Below are 26,604 nucleotides of genomic sequence, written 5' to 3'. Positions count from 1 at the left end.
AAGAGATAGCAAAGATTAGAAAAGAGTGGTTTCCTTGCAAAAAATTATATTTAGATATGTAATATGGGGTAATATCTCACAGAGATAAGTTTATATTGGGATCGAAAAGGACTAAAAATTGGAAGAAATAGAAAGGTAGGAAAAAACTCTTACATTTTTATACCCCGGCTGCACTTGTGTGCCTGAAGGCCCTGGCAAAGCATGTTGGAGGGTGGACGGGGCGGCGTCGCTATGTTCTTGCGCGACTGGGCCGGCTATTTCACGATCTTGCATAGCTTCGGCAGGGTTCACCATATTATAAGAAGCCATCCACTCTCTCTTTAACTTTCTGCCAGGCTGCATAGAGGTTGGCACTGATGGGGCTGTCTCGTCATCTCTGGCTTTCTTGGAAGGAGGGGGCACGCATTCTTCATAATTTGTCTTAAAAAGAAGAGAAAAATTAGTTTCTAAATAATATGCCCCTTTTTTACAGAAAGAAAGTTAGTATCATCATCCATATAATTTTTCTAGAAATGAATTTATCACAAAGTAGCTCCCTCCTCCTAAAACCACAAGCACAGCAATAGGTAAAATTTGAACGAAATGACCCACTTATTACCATGCTGAGAAAATTTTTATAATGTTTCCCGTCTATAGGTCTTTAAAATAGAAAAAATATTGTTAGCCTAGCAGCTTATAGGCCTAAATTACAATCTTGGATGTAAATGTACACATAATAAAGCTATCTTTTTTCTTAGAAACCCTCGGTTCTCTTACTGCCCAAATGCGAAGAAACAGTTTTGTTTTTCATTATAGAATGATGGCCCCCCCCCTTTCACCAATGTCCTAAATATATTGTTAGATCTTAATTTGAAAATAACGAGATTTCACCGGTTCTCCAAAAAGAGATTGCATAGGCCTGCGCTTAATAAATTGCAATTGTCTGCATGAGACCGTTTTAATTTGACAGGAGAAAAACATCCCATTTTGATCTGAGAAACCTTTTACAGGAAGTGCTTTAAAAAGGGTGACTGCTAATTTTAACCACGCACTGGAGTCATGTGTCAAATCAGAGCGAGCTAATAACAACAGAGCTATGTATGTCTAATTTTGATAAAATATTACATTTTATAAAATTAAAACTTTAATGAAAATATAATTATTTCTTTTTGGGAGAATTTGGGGCTGTAAAACACGGGTGGGGGGGGGTTAGGTTTTGAGGGTAAAAGAATATATTTTATGTTTTCCATTGATTATAATGATGTTTGTATGGTTTGGGGGGGGGGATTTGGGGTAAAGGAATATATTTACGTTTTAGCTGAATATACTGGAGGATGTCCAAGGAAAATTCGTTTGAAAATAAAAAATGTACTTACATTGCAAATTGAAGTTGACATGGCTTCTAATTCATCAAATTTATCCATTGTTGTTTACAAAGCGTCAAAATACTTTCTGATAATTGAATCACATTGCATGTCCGTTATATACAAAATCTCAAGGGCGAATTGTTATGTAACGGGGAAATCATATGTAACAAGCCCTCTGATTGGCTGAGAAGGAGGATGTATCCGACTCGCTGATTGGCTGAGAAGGAAACACGTGATCTAACTGTTTCCGGGAAAGTCATAACATTGCTCTAGAGCAACAACAACAAATACTATTTCTGGACACCATGACATTCACGATCGATTACGCAATCAATTTCTCGGAAATTCACTTCCCCTTCGAGTCCTAGATCAATAACATTGTTCCCGTTAGAATTCAATGCGCATGTGCAACCTTCGTTCCGGAGTTATTACACATAGAAACATCAAATAAATCGACCTTGGAAAAAGAGGTAATTGACCCCATTACGTAATCATTCTCCCTAGGGAGGCTATGCCCTTATTTGGGGTGCGAAAAAGTTGTAGGTGGCAGCAGGGGTGGGCAATGGGGGTTATAGGGTCACTTCTACTAACTTTACCCTCCTAAAATTGTTCTAATTGTAAAGAAGTCAAAATACTTAATAAGTCGGTTTCTAAACACATGTTTTCGTACTTCAGATAGCAGGATAACAATGGAGAGGGGGAGGGCTCAGAAGTCTGAAGGGGATTAAAATAACTAAAGGAGGGGTGCAAATGCTCCTCCCTGTCACCTACCCCGTCTCCACTGTTGACCCACTTTTTCCAAGGCCCTTAAACCTCTTCTTGTTGAACATGAGCTTTGGGTAGTGCGAAAGGATATTTCAATTGTCACATTTCATGCAACTATTTATGAGACCAATTCCAAATTTACAGTCTTTTTTTTTGGGGGGGGGGGAGGAGCTAGATTTTGCTTATTTTCTTTTCCATTTGAGAATGTTTTTTTTTTTTTTTTAATTCTAAAATTAACAGTCATTACAGCTAAAACAGAAGCGGAAGCCTGTTTCCTGATTCACATGATAGGTGAAAGGCTATGAGAAAAACAAGCTTCAGGTCTTGATATAATCACTTAATTTTGCAATCCTCATATTTAATCGTGATATTTGCTCAATTTCCTCTTTAGTCTTTTGTAACCTTTGTACGAAGAAAATACGGTGTATTTTCTTTTCAAAGACTGTCTTACGATATTTTAGACCATTCTAGGGCTAGAGTTGACGGCTATTCTCTCCTTAGTGATTTATTCTAAAAGTTTAGTGTTGATTTGTGATATAGCTAATTCACGTAAGTAAGCATGCACTCAATTCTTATATCTGGCTCTTGTTTTATTTATTTTTTGCTTTGATCACGTTTATGTAGAAAGGAAAACAGGTTTCTAATGACAAAAAATTATTGCTTATTTCGTTGAAAGAACACAATTTTCTAATACAGAAATGGACATGCCATTTTCTGTATTCAAAAATTACGCAATAAGAATAACTTCTTTTAAGGTTAAGAAATTAATATTTAATAGTACAAATAGCACAAAAGGTTGTTGAAACGCGTTTAAATGGTCTGAAATAAGAGGAGTATTGTTGAAAACATAGAAAGGGAGACGACGAGCCCAATACCTTGAACATGGCCGAAATATATAAATTTTTTTAAGCATTAAGAAGAATATGTCAGGTCCCCATCCCCTCCCCTCCTCCATTGACATCACCAAATATATTACAAGGTCTTAGCTTTAGATGAGATTGAAAAGCATAGACAGAAAATGAAAAGTCCAAAAAGGATTTGCTTGCGCCTATGGATCCTCGTGGCAGCAACCACATCGAGGAACAAGGAACAACTTATCTGTCCTACCATGCACTCACAGATGTAGTGACAAATTAGGCAGAATTTTACCAATTAAGTAATGTCATCTTTAAAAGTACATGTAAAACTGAGAATTCTCTTAATTATGGTAAGTATAAAGCTTTACTGAGAACCCAGGGGTTCTCAGGCTCAAGTGTGACCGCCGGAAGGAAATTTGTTTATTTGAGCCATTCTAGCTGAGTGGTTAGCACGCTAGACTCGAAATACTTTGTCCGCGAGGACAGGGGGTTCGAGTCCTTGTGGTGCTGGTTATTTGGTTTTAAAATAGGTGTCTGTGGCGTGACTCTCTAAGCCAGAATGGACCGAGCTGAAAATAAGTACCTAGAGAAATCTAGGGAAGGTAAACAGGAATGGTACGCGAAAGAACTTGGCAGTGGCGGTTCTGACCTCTCTCAGCCGGGATAAAATCTGGATTAGCGCCCCTCCCCATGTCTTCTAAAATTTTCAGGCCATATTTTAACAAAATTTTCGTCTATTAACAAATTTTCCATTTATTCAAATCTGACCCTTTCTTTTACTCCACCCTCTGCAAATTTATTAATTATCTCGTTTCAATTGATTGCTTCTAATTCATCGAGTTCTATGCTCGTTAACGCTAAATCATTTTGTCGTTCCTGGCTCACAGTCGATCTGACCTTTCTTACTAATTGACGTGAGTGCTGATTCCCCCTCCCCAGCACCAAAATAGTGACGACGGCTGTGAAAAAGTTAAAAATAGGCCTGCCTCTGGAGTTGATGGGATCACGGCAATGATGCTGCTGGCATAACTTCGAGGCTGCTTAACTGTTTAAACTGCTCTCCTAGTGGTCGTCTGGAATAAATAAACAGTCACAAAAGATACGATCAGGGTCACACTGGTCAAACTCTTCAAGAAGGGTGATGCGCTGTCACAACTGAGGGGCTTCAACTTTCTACCTGGGTTACTCGGATCTTATTTTCATTTTTAGACTAATGGTCGAAGAGTTCAGGGAATGGGAGAAAAAAAGTATATACATGCTTCGTTGATTTTGAAAATACGGTTGATTCTATTGATCGAAAGATTTTATGGGAGATTTTGAACAATTACGAATTGCTTGATAAACTAATTAAAATCAAAATAGTACTCTATAAAAATAATAAATGTGGTGTGCCCCCAGACAATGGGGATACGATTTTATTCAAGATAATGTCTGGTGTCAAACAGGGATGTGTCCTATCACTATTCCTGCTTGTTAATGTTATTGACTGCATTCTAAGACAGTCTCCAGACTCTGGAATGATGTTTTGCAGCCAACAAATCTCTAACCTTGACTTCGCTGACGGCGTAGTTCTTTTCGAAGAAGCAAAACACCGACTGCAGCTGCTACTCGACGACATAGATGAAAAGGCCGAAAAAGTTGGACTTGTAGCGAATCTCAGTAAGACAAAGAGCTACATATGACTACATCTGACTCTCTGCTGACAATGAAATGCAAAGATAAAGCAATTGAACAGTCAATGAAATTAAGTACCTAGGGAGTTGGATTGATTGTAATAGAAAATAACCAAGGAAATCAAGAGAAGGATTGGACAAGCTGCATCGGCTTTTAATAAATTGAAACCAGTATGGTGCAGTAGGAAACTCTCTATGCGCTTGAAGCTCTACCTCATGAATAGCAATGTGAAGTGCATTCTTTTCTATGCAAATGAATACTGGAAAGTAAATGTTCAACTGAAGGAATGTGTCCTAGCCTTTGAAAACATGTGCGTTAGAAGAATACTGAACATGTCGTGGCAGGAAAAGGTCACGAACATAGAAGTTTGCCAGACCGGTCAACCATTAGCTATTGACCTTTTGAAACGTAGGAGATGGACGTAGGCCTACCTGGGGCACGTCTTTCGTATGCCAGAGATTAGACTCCCACGTATATTTTATGAGTGGTGACCTTAAGGGAGGCGCAAAAGAGGTTGTCCAAGACACCCATTGTGACGGCAGTATGAACATGATTTGAGTAGAGGAGAGATGTCTCTTCAACCACAGTGAGAGGACGCCAGGGCTGGAACTCAGATCTGTGATGTGTGACGAGGTTTCGTAGATACCCTATGTGCCATTCCTGGCTCTAGGGGATCTAAGGTCTAAGGTAAACGACCTCTCATTACTGGCCACCAACACTGCAATCGCTAATGATATTTGATAGTCAACTCTTACGTTTGCGAAGACCCCTTCAACTCCGCGTCGCGCAGTTAATTCTAACACATCAATAGATTTCTTTAAGGAAGTGTGTCGGTGTTGAATTATTTTCTTCGTGTCTTGGAGTTCGCGGAACGCCTGAAAGGGATCTAAATCATTGCAATATTTTACTTTCATTACTACTTACTTTTATTTTCAACGAAAGGTGATAAAGGAATAGGAAAAATGAAAATGTTCGATTCAATTTGCTTAAACTTACTGCTAACTGCGCCCTTTACTTTATTCTAATAAAAATAAAACTTCAAAATTAGAAAAGGATTATAGCCGTTAGATTATGTATTTGAAATTTTGTGCCCCTAAAATGTCTGCGCACGGTGCAAGTACCCCCTCTATCCTCCCTAAAACTGCCAGTGGTTGCTGTCCACCAACCCCCATTTCACTTCCTGGCTGAAGGGCCATGAAACGAAGATCAGCACCGCTGGTAGGGACTGCAAAGTCCAACGCTGTATTATTTACCTTTTTTTGTTTAAAGTGGACAACATCTTTCGATGTAGTATTTATAGGGTTCCACCAAAAATTGAGATCGAGAACAAGTTCGCTGGAGCGTGGATATTTTATTGTAAAAGCTATGAAGGTGAGTCATAGACTAAAAATGTTGAATTAGCTTTATCCCCCTCGTATTTGACAAACCTACTTATCGTTTTCTGTTTCGTGTCATAATTTTGATTTTTTTGGCCTCTATCTCTCGATAATGACCTACCCCAGTTTTATAGAGAGACCATCGAAACAAAGAAGTACATTTATAATGACTTTGCTCTCAAGTCTCAATCGAGATCAGGAGGAAATTAGCTACGTCTAGACTCAAGGTGCAGCTGAAGCTAATACAAAATTCATCTACAGTCAAATGTGTAAATGGCAATCTCTTTTGCCGTTTGTCTGCAGTCACTTTTTTGCTTTTATAATGCAAAGGTGACTTTTTAATTGTTTACGATTTTTTCAATTTATTTGTTTATTTTTATTTTGAGCTATTATTTTTTTTCTGTTGCTTTTTTTTACGCTCTGAAAGCGGCAAAGCGGAGAATACACTGATATGTTATTTTTTGTTCTTCAAGTGCTTGTTAACTGGTCGGAAATGCTCCATTGGTTTCGCTTCATTGTTGTTTTTCCTAAAGTTGGACCCACATGCGGGGGGAGGTTGAAGAATGAAACTCTGGACGTAATGAAAAGTAAAACCAGCATGCCCAGGTTTTGGCTTGGTACGGCAATTAATTGTTTTCAGAAAGAGTATAGTGTTTAAGTTTATAAACTGGTCTATTTTGTATTTTCATATCAGTAGTATAGATAGCATTGAAATTTATCTCCTTTTATTTTAGATACCCCAAGAATCTAAAGACTCTGCCAAGGTTGATGGCGAGTTGTACGACGTGTTGGGACGTTTTGAAGCAACGCTTGAAGAATCAAAATCTCGTTATGCAAGTCCGGCAAATTCTCTCTCTCGCAATAGGTAATTATCCTCCGTTTATTACCTTTAGAAGGTCAACATTTTTTTTTTATTTGCTGATCAATTAAATTTTACCGTCAGAAGAATTGTAAGAAAACCAACAAGAATTTGTGTAATTCTGCTTTTTTCCCCAATGTCTTTGGTCGTGATTCATGTGCTTACACTCGAAACTTGCCCGTCAATTAGATTTTTTTCTTCTTGATCTTCCACGACCAATGTTTGGATACAGTCACCCTGGAAAAAAATAAAATAAATACGCATCCCTGATCTTTTTTATAGTAAAAAAATACGAAATTCCACATTTTTGTTTAATACGAGCTTGAAACCTCTACAGTTTGGTTCTCTGATATACTGAATCTGATGGTGTGATTTTCATTTCGATCACTTGACTCCTAGGGAGTGTTTCTTCTCATTTTTAGAAAATCGGGTACATCTTCTCAGACTCGTAGCTTTTGATGAGTAACATTATAACATTAAACTCAATAAGAATTATATATTTGGAATCAGCAAAAAGCCAATTCTTTTGGTGTATCTATGTTTATCAAAATTCCATTTTAAAGGGTTAAGGTTACTATTGGGCTGAGTCCTCCTTATTTACAGTTCATTGCCGCGAACTGTTTGATGACGTTGAATTTACGTTACTACAATTACGATGCAAATAGAGAGAAATGTAAGATACGTAATAATGCATATATTTATACTTTCACTTAGTTCTTGAGTTTTTTCTACTTATCATTTACATCCATATGCTTATGCTTTCCATATATATATATATATATATATATATATATATATATATATATATATATATATATATATATATATATATATATATATATATATATGTGTGTGTGTGTGTGTGTGTGTGTATATACATTTTGGAGGGGGGGGTCAAACCTCCTAATCCCCCTAGATACGGCCTTGTTTCTGCGTATAGACTTTTAAGTACGTTTTACCGTCCTATTAGTAAAAAGGTAATATACAAAAATTTATTGCAACACAACTTTTGGCGTGGTTGTAAAAAAAATGTCATTATTTCATAACGCACTTGAAAATATGAGAGCTTTTCAAACTTAGAAATGGTGGGAAATTTAAAAATAACTGAAAAATCTGCTCATCTTAAGACTGTCTTTTATAAGAAAAAGCTGTAAATTACAGTAAAATACAGTGAAATTTTTCTTTTATAAGAAAAGTTGTAAAATACAGTGAATTTTGAACATTAAATTCTTAAAATACAGGAGATAACGTCTCTAAAATAAGTGCATAAAAATTTCTTGCTTATTATTGTTTGCGTAATGATAATCACGGTACTCGTATGATATACCCCCTACCTAATATTCTTCTAATACGTTTCTCTGACGCTCAATCCTAATGAAGTATACTTAATTAAGATAAAAATAAAATACTCTAGAAACGAACTTTGGCTATATATTTGCACAATAGGGGCGGGGGTGGTAGTAAAGTATAGCCGGTCTGCATGCCTAATGTGTTTGGTACAATCATTCTGCATATCATGTACTAAGAATTTTTTTCTAACTTCACACTGTCCAAATACTTTACCCCCCCCCCCCTAACGTGCCAATATATAGCCCAAATTATATATTTTTGATCTATTCTGTCACTTCTCTTTGTATTGCCTCGCGCTAAGCTAAAAGAAACTAACGAAAAAAAAACGGTTCTATAATGCGTCAATGAATGAATAACTTGAGCGGTAAGGGTTTATCATCCATGTACCGTAATCACTTCTTAATAATATGACCTATAAATTTCAATCTCGGATCGGCCTTAGATTGCTGACAGCGGTTCAAGCGTCTATTTTTTAAAGCAATAGAATGGAGAAAAATTGAAATGCTGTTGTTGCGTCTGATTGATTTAATTTTTAGTTCATAACACGTTTTCTTTCTCTATTGCTTTAATTTGGTCATGTTTGGAGTATCCCTTTGAAAACCAATAAACTATTATTTCTGGAAGATTGCCTTACAAAGGAGTGTCATTCTAGCATCCCGTCATATTGCATATTTTTCTCGAGTACTTACCTCAATTTATTGAACAGTTTTTGATCATGGTTGTGGCGTCAGATGCGACCTAGCGAATAACGTTTTTTTATAGGTCGGTCATTAATAAGAGGTCAAATGCGAAGTAATAAAAGGTAAAATAAAGATGTTCTTATCGTTTGTATATTTGACGTTTAAAACTTTTTTTTAATTATGCTTATACTGTGACAAGTCAATTATTATTTTAGTCTTTATCGGAAAAGGATGTTATTTTTATTTTTTAATTTAGGGTTCAAGTTTCTTATTCTTATTTTTTATATCTTTAATAAGCCCTCTTATTGCACGATACGAATCTTGTCGGTTATTGGAAACACACCCAAGGATTACGCTTTGGCTATATCTCAGGAAACTGGTTTCATAGGTACAAAAACAAGTGATCGATGACACAATGCATTGGACTTGTATAATTTGGGCTATATATTTGCACATTAGGGGTGGGGGCTAGGTTACATTACGTTAGGTTGGATTAGGTTAGGTTTCCATTATTTTGTTCCTAAAGTATTATTATATCATCATGTTTTGTTATTATTCATTAGGTTTAACTTCACTTCTTGGGTGTATTTCCAAAAGACGACAATTACCCACGATACATTTATTTTTATGTATTTTTAATCGTGTCCTTGACTTTTTTTTATTGTTTTTTTTTTTTTGCACAAGTCTATGTAATGAATAACGTGACAACACTGCAATATGTAGCAATAAACACCAAGAATCTCATAAAAAACAAATTGGTGCGTTTTTGATCTGATATCACAACGAAAATGCAAAACCTCCTTTAAGAAAAAAGTTGACGTGCAAGTTGTGCATTTATCAGACATGCTGCAGAGAGAAATGAAACCAATATAATAACCAATATTTCCAGTATAATGAGCCATGAAATCAGTGAAATGTAAAAAATAATAAAATTTGACCTGATATCATGACGAAAAGGCAAAACCTCCTTTAAGAAAAAAGTTGACGTGTAAGTTGTGCATTTATCAGACATGCTGCAGAGAGAAATAAAACCAATATAATAACCAATGTTTCCAGTATAATGAGCCATGAAATCAGTGAAATGTAAAAAAATAATGAAATTTGACCTGATATCATGACGAAAATGCAAAACCTCCTTTAAGAAAAAAGTTGACGTGTAAGTTGTACATTTATCAGCCATGCTGCAGAGAGAAATGAAACCAATATAATAACCAACATTTCCAGTATAAAATGAGCCATAAAATCAGTGAAATGTAAAAAATAATGAAATTTGACCTGATATCACGACGAAAATGCAAAACCTCCTTTAAAAAGATAAGGGTTGATGGGTAAGTTGTGCATTTCTCAGACATGCTGAACCCAAATATGTTTATATTTATTTATCATCCTCCCTTCCAGGTGCTCTCATGTCATCGGTGGGATTGTTTTTTTTTCTCTCTTTTTTTTCTAATTAAGTTCCTCGTCAAAACTTAATTAACCATGAGTTGAAATTTGTTGCTGGCAATAATTATATTTTAATTAAGTTTGAAACGTCATTGAGAATTCATTTTCAGTTATCTAAGAGCTGAAGACAGTTATTAGGACCGGACTGGATAGCTTTGCCCGTTGTTACACCAGTATCCATTGTTTGCTGGAGTTGTCGACGACTGAGATTATTTTTGTAATTTATTGCTTACACCATGTTGAAAGCTACCTTATTAAGGAGATCTCCACTCCACTTAACGCAATCATTTGTTAATTTAGAGCCCTTGAGATCAGACTGCATGGTGTCAAAAATAAGAACTGGAAATATGTTTTGAAGGTGTGTCAGTAATTAACACTGATGTATTGTTGTTTTGCTTTTAATTCAAAAGAAATCTAGATTTATGTTGCACGAGGAAACGTCCTGTGTTTTGCCAAGAGATGACTGGCTGTTTCACCGATTGAACTGCGAATATTGCATTTTGGCATGAAGCCAAAAGTGTATTTTGGAGTGCCAGCGATTAACGTTGAAATATATAGTTGTAGTTTAATTAGAAAGACATTTAGATTGAAGTGTGTAAAGCAGAGTGCATCGTTTTATCATAACATTTCTGTCTTTTTACTTCGTTTTGCAGTAAGTTGAACCAGGGGCGGATCCAGGATTTTTTTTTGGGGGGGGGGGGCGCAAAATAGGTTGATCCGATAAAATTGCGATAGGAGCAAGTTTAATTAATGCAAACTAGCGTTAATTAAGTAAATTACACTACTTTTGACGACGTAAGGGGGCGCGTGCTCCCCTCGCCCCCTGGATATGCCACTGAGTTGAACATTCTTAATTTGGTTTCCAAAATATGTTGGTTTTTTAATTATAAATCAAAATCAAAGTTGTTCCTTGAATTAGATAGCAAATTTAAATGTCAGAATAAGCAATGAAATGTAAAAAAAAAAAAAAAAAAAAAAAATGAAATTTACAACATGCTATATCATAATGAGCCATGAAACCTTAGTCAAAATAAAAGAAACCGCCGCAAGTAAATCTGGTGTTGTGGCCCCTTCATACTCCTTAAAAGGAAATATGTCATTTGTGATGCATTGAACATTGAAAACTAAATAGATAGCTTACATTGAAAGTTTTATCTACCTAATTGATTTTCTAGAAATTTGAAACGATTGGATTTAAAAGGAAAAACAGACCAATATAAATGTATTACTTATTGGACTAATTCAGTTGATTATTACAAACATGCTGATTTAGAGGGAATTTGGGTCAGGGGTGGATCCAGGATTTTTTAGGAGGGGGGCAAAATAGGTTGATTCGATAAAAAAAAATTTAGGGGGGGCGCAAAAAAGGTTGATCCGATAAACTTGCGTTAGGAGCATGTTTAATTAACGCAAACTTGATTTAATTAAGTAAATTATACTACTTAGACTACGATAGGGGGATGCGCGCCCCCTCCCCCTGGATCCGCCACTGATTTGGGCCCAGAATATTGCGATTAAATAGATCAGAATTTATGTGCGATTCTGAATTTAGTAAGATATAATATACCATTAATCCTAAAAAAAAAATATCTACGAAACCTTTGTTTTAAAATAGGTGCGATGAATAATTTGGGGCCCTGCCCAGAGTGTTGCTGGTGATTATTGGCTAAACTTGAAACCTCATCCCGAAATATCTAATTAGTAACTCCAAACACCCTTATAAAGTAATTTTTATGGAATTCAAACATCATGTTTGAAATGGAAGCTTAATGTGCTTTGATTCGGATAGTTATCTGATCATTGACCAGCCCCTAAATAATATCTGATCAGTTGCGAGTTCAAAGAGGTAAAATGTGTCTACATTTATGAGGTATAGAGCACGGAGGATGGTTCCTATAATCCTTCAAATATTTAAGCCAAAATCTATGTACAGTGGTGACATAAACAAGGCGTATCGTATCTTTTTATTCAAAATGAATCTTCGAAGCCTCAGGTCCAAATGGGATATTTGTATGAACTGGAATCCTTGCCCATGGGGTTGCATGGATTATCTTGTCCCTGAAGGGACATATTTAAAAATTTTTTGCTATTCTGATTAAAATGGTCTTTTTAAAATTTGATTTGATGCCATGGGAAAGGGCCTATTGGAGCATAAGGGGCATTGAAAGGGCGGTTAAAGTCCGCTAGAACCTTTAATTCGTATTTTAATGACTCCTTCCCTAGCTTTCCACGGTCATCTATTTTGTGTGCCGGGATAAATCTATGGAAGATAAGTTATTATTTACGTAGTTATTTAAGTTAGAATAACCTGTGCGTTATTAGTAACTTATTAACCTGTATGTTATTAGTAACTATTAGTTACTATCAGTAACTATAGTAACGTTATTAGTAACTATTAGAATAACCTGTGCGTTATTAGTAACTATTAGTTATTGGTAACTTTTCTCAGTTTATATGGCTCATCATCACTATCATCCTACTGAGTTCGCATTCGTATCTTTCAGCGTCCTGTTGTATATCTCTTTTTAATCTCTAATTGAAATTGGTTATGATTAATTATGCTTTTTTTTTACGAAATTCTTTATTTAAATCAATCATTCAAGACGACGAATAATCTACCGAAGAAGCAGATCCTGTCCATGAGGGGGGGGGGCACTTAAAAGGTGACACATGTATTTTAATTTGCTCCTTGAGAAACTGATCGTAATTCCCCATGTGTCTCTAACGCAATTCTATAATCTGAAAATTTCACATTATCTAAAAATCTACTTTTCAAAGAATCTATCGTTTTGAAATTAATAAATAGGCAATTTCAAAAAAAAAAAAAAAAGAAGTGGTGAGACGGGGTTTAGCCCAATATGTTCTGCCACCGCAGAACCAAAAGGTAATGGTTGCAGTTTTAACTTAAATATTACTGCCTCTCGGACGACAGGCATTAAAAAGTTGTGTATACGAAGGGTCGCTCACATCATGTAAATCAGGTGCCGCATGCCAAGCGTGACGGAACTGTGCCAAGTATTTTGGGGACTGTGTCAAGCCTGGCAGAACTGCGCGGCACACATGGCGTCCCGAGATATACACCAGGTGGCGGAGAGTCAGCGCCCCTTCGAGTATAACTCTTTTGTGTGGACTTGGTAAAAATAATTTAATCTTCTCCCAAACATAAAATTTCGTCTCTTCCCTCCCCCCCCCAAAAAAAAATCGTGCTCGCTTGCCTTTATGCTTCTGGCTTAAAAAAAGCATATAATCTTTTCTGAGGATTGGAATTTAAAATTACTCCGGACATATACACACACTTCGGGCACCCGTTTTATAGCACCATATAATTGTTTTCAGATTAGTGATTGGCTCCGGGTTACGGACGCTTATATCAATTGTATGCAGTAAGAATAGGCGACAGCTATAGGCAAAAATGTTTTCAAAGACGGAAAATCTTTGAAGTTTTTTCCAGTGACTTGTAAACAGCACCGTCCCTAGTTTCTGCATACCATCTCAATTCATGGGATTGGAGGTCAATATTCAAGGGATAAAAGTACAAAATTGTTGGCTGCTATACTTTATTGGGTTGCCTAAGTTTGAAAGAAAGATCTATATTGTATAGATCACCTCTGAGGGCCATCTGATATTAGTCAGGGTAATAAAATGGATAATTTAAATGTTAGTAAATATATAATTTTTGCACACTATCGTTTGAAAAGGGAGGACAAATATAGAGTATGTTGGTGAAACCGATGGGAAGCTAGACTTAAGAAATCGTGCTATCTAACCCCAAATGTAATACCTCAACATTGTGACTAGCCTGGTTTTTACTGTTACATAAAGGTGAAAATCCCCCAATTGTGATACGCCGTCCTTCGAATAGACCCTACGTAGTTCTCAAACAATTGAGGAAAAAGATAGAAAATCATATGTTTACTTCTTCTCGTAAAGGCTGGTATAATATTGATAGAAAATATTGTACCATAGTTTAATCCTAAGCTGTGTGGTGTTTTTGAGAAAAGAAATCGCTGTCGTAATTGCTAGCTTGGTATACTATTTATAAGTCGGAGTTCCTACTTTTTACTAGATTTATTTTCTTTTTGCTGTTTATTTTCTTTTTGCTACATTGACAGGGGCGGCCGGGGGGGGGGGAGTTTTTCCCCCCCATCTTTTTTGGTATTTGGTAAAATTTTAGCCGAAGGCGAAAATTTCGGCAGAAATTTTGCAAAATCGACCGAAATTTGGCAAAGTTCCTGTTTTCTGCAGAAAATTCGGCATAAATCAGGTAGCGATTCGGTAAAATTTACGAAGATCGTCCCCCAATAAAATGAGCCTCAGGACGCCCCTGTACCTTGGTATAGCTAAAACAGTGCTACCAGCTATCTGCAGAAATTTCTCATTTAGTTTGGGCAATAATGACAAAAACCCATCAGTTGCAATGGCAAAAAGTTAGGAACTCCACCCCCCCCGCAAAGGTCAGAACGGTAACGGACCCCCAAAGGCATATCTGAGATATTTACTGCCACGTCCAAACAAGCTCAGTTGAGTTCCGATAGCCGCTTCTTCTATGTGTCTTGATGATGAGAATCCTTCCCCACAAAGGTCACATCAGGTTTGTATCCCCAGAATTCATAACTAAGACATTAGCTGCTACTTTTTACAAGCTTTTCTGTTAGGTGTTGGGATGGCATGAATTTGGGGTCGCTTCCCCATCCAGATTGGGTCTAGATACTCAAAAAACATCAACTAGAACTCTTACTCTTACTTATCACAAAGTTTGATTGATATTTGAAAACTGTTTATGCTGTGATATTCTGATGACAAGAATTCAAGAAAGTGAAGGTAAAAAACTCCTATTTAGTATCTGAAAGGATGAAATAGTTGCGTCTTGATATCTACTATCACCCTGCTACGGCTCATCTTTATTGAATTTAAAACTGTATAGTCGAACTTAATTCTTAACAAGTTTTAAAGTATTCATATTTACAGTCGATTGTCTCTTATGTCAGCTGATTGGCACGACGTATCTCCTGTGCGAAGAACTGGATCATCTTCATCGTTAAGTAGTATTCCTTCATCCGCCAGCAGTTACCGCAACAGTCTTTTAAGGGCACCTTTGGCGTCTCCAGAAAAAAGTATCATCGACCTAAGCATCAGTTCTGCGTCTCATCCAGCACATGACGACGCAATGAGTGTTGCGAGCACATGCTCTACCGTCAATGTCTTGACTTTACAGGTTCGTTTTATTTAGCACATTTGTAGCTAATATTTTATAAGTTAGATTAACCTTCATCCCCCACTCATAATGGATCCAACTGTACATTACTTGTGCAAGTAATACCCCTTTGAGCAAATTTGTTAATTTTTGGTAATAATTTTTAGACACTCCTATTTTAGCACCCTTTAGTAGCCTAGTGGACTGATGCTCCTCTGGACAATACAGGGCCCTGAGATTGATCCCCGCTGCAGCAGGCTGCTTTACACGCCTTGCTACTAGTCCCTGTAAAAAAGGACCCAGCAACTGAAACGTCGATGTGACGCCCGTCGAGCAGGGGCTCTGGAGGATATTTATCCTTATCCTATTTTAGCAATTTATCCTATCGTTCTTCGGCCTTTTTCTGTTTTTTTCTTCAGATTCATAATCGAGAAGTCACATAGAAAATGGTTATTAACCTTGGTAGAGCATTCAAAGGGGTTTCAATCTTTTTAAGTTAACTTTCTAGAATCATCAATTTGAAAGTGCCAATTTTTGGAGTTGTGTTCTACTAACTTTAATTTACCTGTAAGATAAGATAATATTTATTTCAAAAAGATTATCACAAGCTCATATATAGTCGAAATCACATTATTTGTATTATAGAACCTTTTTTTTATTGTTGAATTCTTTATAACGCATCAAGACCGTACCCAGGATTTTTTTTTGGAGGGAGTTTTACTATTTTTTTTATTTTTTTTTGGGGGGGGGGGTACACAAAAAACGTATACAAAATTTGTTTATATCCGTTTTTGTTATGTTTTTACGAGTCAGACAAACATTTCCGGGGGGGGGGGTCAAATCTGGTAATCCCCCCTGGATACGGCCCTGTAACGCATAGTAACTTTTCAGACGGACCCAGGACCAAACAGTTCCCCTTTTCCAATGATAAATCCTGTATATTTATCATTGGAATTTGCATGTAAGTTATGCAAATAGCATAATTTATAACCCTCTTCCCAGGATGTGTGAGACATGGCATCCCCAGAGGCATAGCTATTAGAACTTACAACCATTTTGAACAAAATGGCTTTTCGAAAGTAGGAAGGGCACAATGACTCCGGATTACACTGCGTGCTGCCATCTACAATTTAGTCTAACGCCGACAGGTTATAATTTATTCAAGGATTATCGATCGAGTCTAATGAGGTTAAGGTAAATTGATTTTTTGTTGTTCGTGGTTGTGTAATGACACTGGGGTGAAGTTTGCACATGCGCATTGACGGTGGGGAGAGATGTATTGATCTAGAACTCGAGGGGGAAGTGGATTTCCGAGAACTTGATTGCGTAACCGAGGGGGAAGTGGATTTCCGAGAAATTGATTGCGTAACCGAGGGGGAAGTGGATTTCCGAAAAATTGATTGCGTAATCGACTAGGACAAGTTTTTATTAGCGTTTGAATAGAATTCACTAAGTTTATAGTTAGCAGTGTGATAACATGAGTGAACAAGTTGAGTTAGAAATATCCTTTTATTGTAACTGTTTTATTTGTGAAGGACATTTTCATAATTTTGAATATTCTCATGAACATACTGCATGTTTAGACAGTATAGATGTAGAGATAGATGAGAAGAATCTAGAGGAAATGAGAAGAAAATTCATACGTAATACGGAGAGAAATTTATATCGATTGCAAGTAAACTCGCATAAAACAAGGTTCGATATGACAGAAAAGGATGATCAAAAGAAGAGTCCAGGAAAAGAGGGCTTTCTCTATAGAGATATCTCAAAATATAGTGTAAAAGACAGCAGTGAAAACCCAAAGAAAAATGTGTATAAAGCAAGATATAACACTGAATATTATAATGAATATGTTTGAAGAGAAGAGAAAAAGTGGACATTTAAGAGACAGCATAAGAGGTCATTCTATGGAATGGATTTTAAACAACGAAAACCATGGTGGAAGAGTTCTCAATTATCATTTAACGATAAATCTAATTATTGATATGTATAATGAGTTTTATATTGTAATCATACAATAAATTTGTTTGTGCTATTTTAATTTTCTCTTACTAGATATGCATAGAGTAAGGATACCAGCAGAGACTTCTGTACATGAATAGTTCAGTTAGATTTGATCACCCAATAGAGTACTATCAGTCCACAGCCAAGTTTTCAATAAAAGATAACAAAATAAATCATTCTTCTAATCTTTACTCATTTGAAAAATCAATATTTATAATGGTTTTTAAATATACAATGTCCAGTTCTAATATCTCTACATCACTCTCACAATCTTCTTCTAATATCGCTATATCACGTAAAGGGGGTGGTATACATTCAATCCTGTCTTTCTCGTTATATCAATCAATGGGGGGGGCATCTCCTGAAACAAATCATCACGTACTCTTATAGATAGTAAACTTGGAGCCAACCGCTCATCATCTTCAATGTAAAGTCGGCTTGAAGGTCCCCGCCTCACTAAATCCTCCGATGTATACGACAGACCTAATGACGTGTAATGAACTTCCATTACATCATCAGTAGTATCAGTGGTTGTACTACAAAGAAGAACCTCATCCTCAACTGTGAGTTCCCACTCGAGCCATACATCTCAAAAAGATTGAGAACACTATGATCAAAAAATTTCTCTTAGAAATAATATTTTTCATCAGTGATAACACTTTTTCTGTTCGAACTAGCAAGTTTGGTTAGATTAAAAATACCAAATTTTCCACTTCAGTTCAAATATTTCTCAAATAGATGAAAAAATTTAAAATAATGTTCCACATTTTTCATAGAAGATAGAAAAGTTCAAGTTCACTTCTTAATTTTACCAAAGAACACAATTCAATTCTAATTTCTCCAGAGAAAATGCAAATCTTCCACTCCAGTTTGAAGTTCACCAAGACATAAAGAAATTTAAAGTTCTGTTCCAAATTTTTCCGTAGTAGATAGAAAAAGCTATACCATAGTTGTGAATATTTGCTATGAAGATAAAAAGTTGAATTCTATTTTTCAAATAATATAAAAATTTTTCACTCCAATTTAATTCTTTCTCAAAGAGACGAAAAAATTTAAAATAATGCCCAAAATTTTTCATGTGAGATAGAAAAGTTCAAGTTCTTCTCTTAATTTTACCAAGTAACGCACTTCAATTTTAATTTCACCAGAGAAAATACAAGTCTTCCACTCCAGTTTTAAGTTCACCAAGACAGAAAGAAATTTAAAGTTTTATTCTAAATTTTTCCGTAGTAGATAGAAAAAGCTATACCATAGTTGTGAATATTTTCCTGGAAGATAAAAAGTTCCACTTTAATTCTAAATTTTCTCAATGAAAAAGAAATAAGTTATTGTTCAATTCTATTTTTCCAAATAATATAAAAATTTTCCACTTCAATTCAGATCTTTCTCAAAGAGATGAAAAAATTTAAAATAATGTTCCAAATTTTTCATAGAAGATAGAAAAGTTCAAGTTCTCTTCTGAATTTAAACCAAATTGAAAATCATGAAGAAAATTTTTAGATTTTAAGAAAGTAAGGAGACGAGAAAGCATAGCCTTTTCAAATATTTTACTAAATACTGATAAAATTGAAAGTGATCGATAATTGGCTGGATAATTTCTTGGTCCACCTTTATACAAAACAATAATCCGAGCACGCTTGAGAGCATCCGGAAAAACACCACATTCAAATGAAAGATTAACAAGTTTTGTTAGAGGCAATACTATTGAAATAAGAATAGATTTAACTACCTTAGTAGGGATACAATCTTGCCCAGATGAGGACAAGTTTTTCAAGCCATTAACAATTTTGCTAATTTCACTTACTAATAATGGCTCTAGAAACATAGACTTAACACAAGATGGCCCGAGGTAAGATCTAAAGTTCAGCTTAGGCCGAGACAAAGTAACTGTAGAAGTAATATTCCTACCAATATCAGTGCAGAATGAGGTGAATGCCTCTAAAAAAGCTATTTAAACTTACATTAGCCATTGAAGAACCGGTGATTTCATTTGGGGTATTCATCATTTTATTTCTATCTTAATTTTAATATGCACTGGAGTAAAAACCTTCAAACATCTAATAATATACAGTAATAACGGTATATTTTCTTTCGTTAATCAAATTAACAATGCTATATAGGACTATGGAAAACAAGTTCATATATAGGACTTCTTTACATTTACATAGGACCTTCAATGTCACACTCAACAAATCAGTTATACAAAAGGCTCAATAACTGTGTCTTTAGAGATAAAATGTCCACCCTTCAGTCCCTGGGGAAAGGTTTTTAACTTATGTAATTTATAGATAAAGCCGGTAAAAGTTGGGAATGAAAAAGATTTGTACTCCAGCTCGAAACATGGATTTAGGGTGAATATTAAGAAAGGAAATTGTATTGAATTTATTTAAATAAAGCCTTTTAATTACATACGTGTACACATGGGAACATCAAAACGATGGGTACAGACCGTCGAGAGAGGGTTCATTCTAATGGAAATAAAGATTCTAGTGCCCCTTTTAAGTGACAAAAATAATTGGAGGACAACTAGGCCCCCCTCCCAACGTCACCTTTTTCCAAAATCGTCTAATCAAATTTTGAGATGGATTTTTTCTTCAGCATAGTTGAAAAGGCTCAATAACTGTCTTTAGAGATAAAATGTCCACCCTTCAGCCCCTGGGGAAAGGTTTTAAACTTATGAAATTTATACATAAAGGCGGTAAAATTTGGGAATGAAAAAAGATTTGTGCTCCGGCTCGAAACATGAATTTTGGGTGAATATTAAGAAAGGAACTTGTGTTGAATTTACTTAAATAAAGCCTTTGAATTACATGCGCGCACACATGGGAACATCAAAACCATGGGTACAGACCGTCGAGAGAGGGTTCATTCTAATGGAAAGAAAAGATTCTAGTGCCCCTTTTAAGTGACAAAAATAATTGGAGGACAACTAGGCCCCCCTCCCAACGTCACCTTTTTCCAAAATCGTCTAATCAAATTTTGAGATGGATTTTTTCTTCAGCATAGTTGAAAAGGCTCAATAACTATTTCTTTAGAGATAAAATGTCCACCCTTCAGCCCCCGTGGAAAGGTTTTTAACTTTTGAAATTTATACATAAAGCCGGTAAAAGTTGGGAATGAAAAAAGATTTGTACTCCAGCTCGAAACATGGATTTAGGGTAAATATTAAGAAAGGAACTTGTATTGAATTTATTTAAATAAAGCCTTTGAATTACATGCGTGCACACATGGGAACATCAAAACCATGGGTACAGACCGTCGAGAGAGGGTTCATTCTAATGGAAATAAAAGATTCTAGTGCCCCATTTAAGTGACAAAAATAATTGGAGGACAACTAGGCCCCCCTCCCATCGTCACCTTGTTCCAAAATCGTCTAATCAAATTTTGAGAGGGATTTTTTCCTCAGCATAGTTGAAAAGGCTCAATAACTATGTCTTTAGAGATAAAATGTCCACCCTTCAGCCCCTGGGGAAAGGTTTTTAAGTTATGAATTTTATACATAAAGCCGGTAAAAGTTGGGAATAGTTAGATTAGGTTATGTTAGGTTAGATTAGGTTATGTGTGCGTACCTAACATTTTTAGGTTAACTTACACTAGGTTAAGTGGCGCGCCACTGAAGGGTGGACATTTTATCTCTAAAGACACAGTTATTGAGCCTTCTGTATAACTGATTTGTTGAGTGTGACATTGAAGGTCCTATGTAAATGTAAAGAAGTCCTATATGAACTTGTTTTCCATTGTCCTATGTAGCAATGTTAATTTGATTAACGAAAGAAAATATACCGTTATTACTGTATATCATTAGATGTTTGAAGGTTTTTACTCCAGTGCATATTAAAATAAAGATAGAAATAAAGTGATGAATACCCCAAATGAAATCACCGGTTCTTCAATGGCTAATGTGAGTTTAAATAGCTTTTTTAGAGGCATTCACCTCATTCTGAACTGATATTGGTAAGAATATTACTTCTACAGTTACTTTGTCTCGGCCTAAGCTGGACTTTAGATCTTACCTCGGGCCATCTTGTGTTAAGTCTATTTTTCTAGAGCCAGTATTAGTAAGTGAAATTACAAAAATTGTTAATGGCTTGAAAAAATCGTCCTCATCTGGGCCACATTGTATCCCTACTAAGGTAGTTGAATCTATTCTTATTTCAATAGTATTGCCTTTAACAAAACTTGTTAATCTTTCATTTGAATATGGTGTTTTTCTGGATGCTCTCAAACGTGCTCGGATTATTGTTTTGTATAAAGGTGGACCAAGAAATGATCCAGCCAATTATCGATCACTTTCAATTTTATCAGTATTTAGTAAAATATTTGAAAAGGCTATGCTTTCTCGTCTCCTTACTTTCTTAAAATCTAAAAATTTTTTTCATGATTTTCAACTTGAACTTTTCTATCTTCTTTGAAAAATTTGGAACATTATTTAAATTTTTTCATCTCTTTGAGAAAGATTTGAACTGAAGTGGAAAATTTTTATATTATTTGGAAAATAGAATTGAACAATAACTTATTTCTTTTTCATTGAGAAAATTTAGAATTAAAGTGGAACTTTTTATCGTCCGGGAAAATATTCACAACTATGGTATAGCTTTTTCTATCTACTACGGAAAAATTCAGAATAAAACTTTAAATTTCTTTAGGTCTTGGTGAACTTAAAACTGGAGTGGAAGCTTTTTATTTTCTCTGGAAAAATTAGAATTGAATTGTGTTCTTTGGTAAAATTCAGAAGAGAACTTGAACTTTTCTATCTTCTATGAAAAATTTGGAACATTATTTAAAATTTTTTCATCTCTTTGAGAAAGTTCTGAATTGAAGTTGAAAATTTTTATATTATTTTGGGAAAATAGGATTGAACTTTTTATTTTCATAGCAAATATTCACAACTATGGTATAGCTTTTTCTATCAACTACGGAAAAATTTGGAACAGAACTTTAAATTTCTTTATGTCTTGGTGAACTTAAAACTGGAGTGGAAGATTTGCGTTTTCGCTGGAGAAATTAGAATTGAATTGTGTTCTTTGGTAAAATTCCGAAGTGAACTTGAACTTTTCTATCTTCTATGAAAAATTTGGAACATTATTTAAAAATTTGTCATCTCTTTGAGAAAAATCTGAACTGAAGCGGAAAATTTTTATATTATTTGGAAAAATAGAATTGAACAATAACTTATTTCTTTTTCATTGAGAAAATTTAGAATTAAAGTGGAACTTTTTATCTTCCAAGAAAATATTCACAACTATAGTATAGCTTTTTCTATCTACTACGGAAAATTTTAGAATAAAACTTTAAATTTCTTTATGTCTTGGTGAACTTAAAACTGAAGTGGAAGCTTTTTATTTTCTCTGGAGAAATTAGAATTAAATTGTGTTCTTTGGTAAAATTAAGAAGAGAACTTGAACTTTTCTATCTTCTATGAAAAATTTGGAACATTATTTTAAATTTTTTTCGTCTCTTTGAGAAAGATCTGAATTGAAGTGGAAAATTTTTATATTATTTTGGGAAAATAGAATTGAACTTTTTATCTTCATAGCAAATATTCACAACTATGGTATAGCTTTTTCTATCTACTACGGAAAAATTTGGAACAGAACTTTAAATTTCTTTATGTCTTGGTGAATTTAAAACTGGAGTGGAAGATTCGCATTTTCTCTGGAGAAATTAGAATTGAATTGTGTTCTTTGATAATATTCAGAAGTGAACTTAAATTTTTTCATCTCTTTGAGAAAAAATCTGAACTGAAGTGGTAAATTTTATATTATTTGGAAAAATAGAATTGAACTTTTTATCTTCAAAGCAACTATTCACAACTATGGTATAACTTTTTCTATCTTCTATGGTAAAATTTAGAATTGGAACTTTAAATTTCTTTATGTCTTGGTGAACTTAAAACTGGAGTGGAAGATATGTGTTTTCTCTGGAGAAATTAGAATTGAATTGTGTTCTTTGGTAAAATTCCGAAGTGAACTTGAACTTTTCTATCTTCTATGAAAAATTTGGAACATTATTGAAAAATTTTTCATCTCTGAGAAAAATCTGAACTGAAGTGGAAAATTTTTATATTATTTGGAAAAATAGAATTGAACAATAACTTATTTCTTTTTCATTAAGAAAATTTAAAATTGAAGTAGAACTTTGTATCTTCCAAGAAAATATTCACAACTATAGTATAGCTTTTTCTATCTACTACGGAAAAATTTAGAGTAAAACTTTAAATTTCTTTATGTCTTGGTGAACTTAAAACTGAAGTGGAAGATTTTTATTTTCTCTGGAGAAATTAGAATTAAATTGTGTTCTTTGGTAAAATTCAGAAGAGAACTTGAACTTTTCTATCTTCTATGAAAAATTTGGAACATTATTTTAAATTTTTTTCGTCTCTTTGAGAAAAATCTGAACTAAAGTTGAAAATTTTTATATTATTTGGAAAAATAGGATTGAACTTTTTATTTTCATAGCAAATATTCACAACTATGGTATAGCTTTTTCTATCTACTACGGAAAAATTTGGAACAGAACTTTAAATTTCTTTATGTCTTGGTGAATTTAAAACTGGAGTGGAAGATTCGCATTTTCTCTGGAGAAATTAGAATTGAATTGTGTTCTTTGATAATATTCAGAAGTGAACTTAAATTTTTTCATCTCTTTGAGAAAAATCTGAACTGAAGTGGTAAATTTTTATATTATTTGGAAAAATAGAATTGAACTTTTTATCTTCAAAGCAACTATTCACAACTATGGTATAACTTTTTCTATCTTCTATGGTAAAATTTAGAATTGGAACTTTAAATTTCTTTATGTCTTGGTGAACTTAAAACTGGAGTGGAAGATATGTGTTTTCTCTGGAGAAATTAGAATTGAATTGTGTTCTTTGGTAAAATTCAGAGTGAACTTGAACTTTTCTATCTTCTATGAAAAATTTGGAACATTATTTTAAATTTTTTCATCTCTTTGAGAAAGATCTGAATTGAACAATAACTTATTTCTTTTTCATTGAGAAAATTTAGAATTAAGTGGAACTTTTTATTTTCCGGCAAAATATTCACAACTATGGTATAGCTTTTTCTATCTAATACGGAAAAATTTAGAACACAACTTTAAATTTCTTAATGTCTTGGCGAACTTAACAGTGGAGTGGAAGATTTTGTATTTTCTCTGGAGAAATTAGAATTGAATTGTGTTCTTTGGTAAAATTCAGAAGAGAGCTTGAACTATTCTATCTTCTATTAAAAATTAGGAACATTATTTAAAATTTTTTCATCTCTTTGAGAAAGATCTGAATTGAAGTGGAAAATTTCTATATTATTTTGGGAAAATAGAATTGAACTTTTTATCTTCATAGCAAATATTCACAACTATGGCATAGCTTTTTCTATCTACTATGGAAAAATTCGGAACAGAACTTTAAATTTCTTTATGTCTTGGTGAATTTAAAACTGGAGTGGAAGATTTTCATTTTCTCTGGAGAAATTAGAATGGAATTGTGTTCTTTGGTAAAATTCAGAAGTGAACTTGAACTTTTCTATCTTCTATGAAAAATGTGGAACATTATTTTAAATTTTTTCATCTATTTGAGAAATATCTGAACTGAAGTGGAAAATTTTGGTATTTTTAATCTAACCAAACTTGCTAGTTCGAACAGAAAGTGTTATCACTAATGAAAAATATTATTTCTAAGAGAAATTTTTGATCATAGTGTTCTCAATCTTTTTAGGATGTATGGCTCGAGTGGGAACTCACAGTTGAGGATGAGGTTCTTCTTTGTAGTACAACCACTGATGCTACTGATGATGTAATGGAAGTTCATTACACGTCATTAGGTTTGTCGTATACATCGGAGCATTTAGTGAGGCGGGGACCTTCAGGCCGACTTTGCATTGAAGATGATGAGCGGTTGGCTCCAAGTTTACCATCTATAAGAGTACGTGATGATTTGTTCCAGGAGATGCCCCCCTCCCCCATTGATTGATATAACGATAAACGATCAAGACAGGATTGAATGTATACCACCCCCTTTACGTGATATAGCGATATTAGAAGAAGATTGGAAGAGTGATGTAGAGATATTAGAACTGGACATTGTATATTTAAAAACCATTATAAATATTGATTTTTCAAATGAGTAAAGATTAGAAGAACGATTTTTTTTGTTTTCGTTTACTGAAAACTTGGCTGGGGACTGATAGCACTATAATGGGTGATCTAATCAAACTAAACTATTTATGTACAGAAGTGTCTGCTGGTATCCTTACTTTTTGCATATCTAGTAAGACATAATTAATATAGCAAAAACAAATTTATTGCATGATTACAATATAAAAATCATTATACATATCAATAATTAGATTTATCGTTAAACTATAAATGAGAACTCTTCCACCATGGTTTTCATTGTTTAAAATCCGTTCCATAGAATGACCTCTTATGCTATCTCTTAAATGTCCACCTTTTCTCTTCTCTTAGAACATATTCATTATAATATTCAGTGTTATATCTTGCTTTATACACATTTTTCTTTGGGTTTTCACTGCTGTCTTTTACACTATATTTTGAGATATCTCTATAGAGAAAGCCCTCTTTTCCTGGTCTCTTCTTTTGATATTCCTTTTCTGCCATATCGAACCTTGTTTTATGCGAGTTTACTTGCAATCGATATAAATTTCTCTCCGTATTACGTATGAATTTTCTTCTCATTTCCTCTAGATTCTTCTCATCTATCTCTACATCTATGCTGTCTAAACATGCAGTAGGTTCATGAGAATGTTCAAAATCATGAAAATGTCCTTTACAAATAGAATAGTTGCAATAAAGGGATATTTCTAACTCAACTTGTTCACTCATGTTATCACACTGCTAACTATAAACTTAGTGAATTCTATTCACACACTAATAAAAACTTGTCCTAGTCGATTACGCAATCAATTTCTCAGAAATCCACTTCCCCTTCGATTACGCAATCAATTTCTCGGAAATCCACTTCCCCTTCGATTACGCAATCAATTTTTCGGAAATCCATTTTCCCCTCGAGTCCTAGATCAATACATCTCTCCCCACCG

The 26,604-nt window shown here is 34.5% G+C and overlaps 1 protein-coding gene across 1 annotated transcript in view; it reads left to right on the top strand.

Moving 5' to 3' along the window:
• Positions 1-4,395: 4,395 nt before the first annotated feature.
• The window catches only part of Kank (KN motif and ankyrin repeat domain-containing protein 2 kank), a 65,396-nt gene continuing 43,187 nt past the window's right edge, over positions 4,396-26,604 (top strand). The window contains exons 1-3 of the mRNA XM_089089917.1: positions 4,396-4,614; positions 6,753-6,883; positions 15,319-15,565. Of these exons, the coding sequence (XP_088946043.1) occupies positions 4,396-4,614; positions 6,753-6,883; positions 15,319-15,565 (597 nt within the window). The remainder of the gene's footprint in view (positions 4,615-6,752; positions 6,884-15,318; positions 15,566-26,604) is intronic.

Source organism: Artemia sp. Qi Xiang Cuo, chromosome 1 (assembly GCF_049724085.1).
Source record: "Artemia sp. Qi Xiang Cuo chromosome 1, ASM4972408v1, whole genome shotgun sequence".
Taxonomy (NCBI): domain Eukaryota; kingdom Metazoa; phylum Arthropoda; class Branchiopoda; order Anostraca; family Artemiidae; genus Artemia; species Artemia sp. Qi Xiang Cuo.
This window is presented reverse-complemented; position numbering and strand designations above follow the sequence as displayed.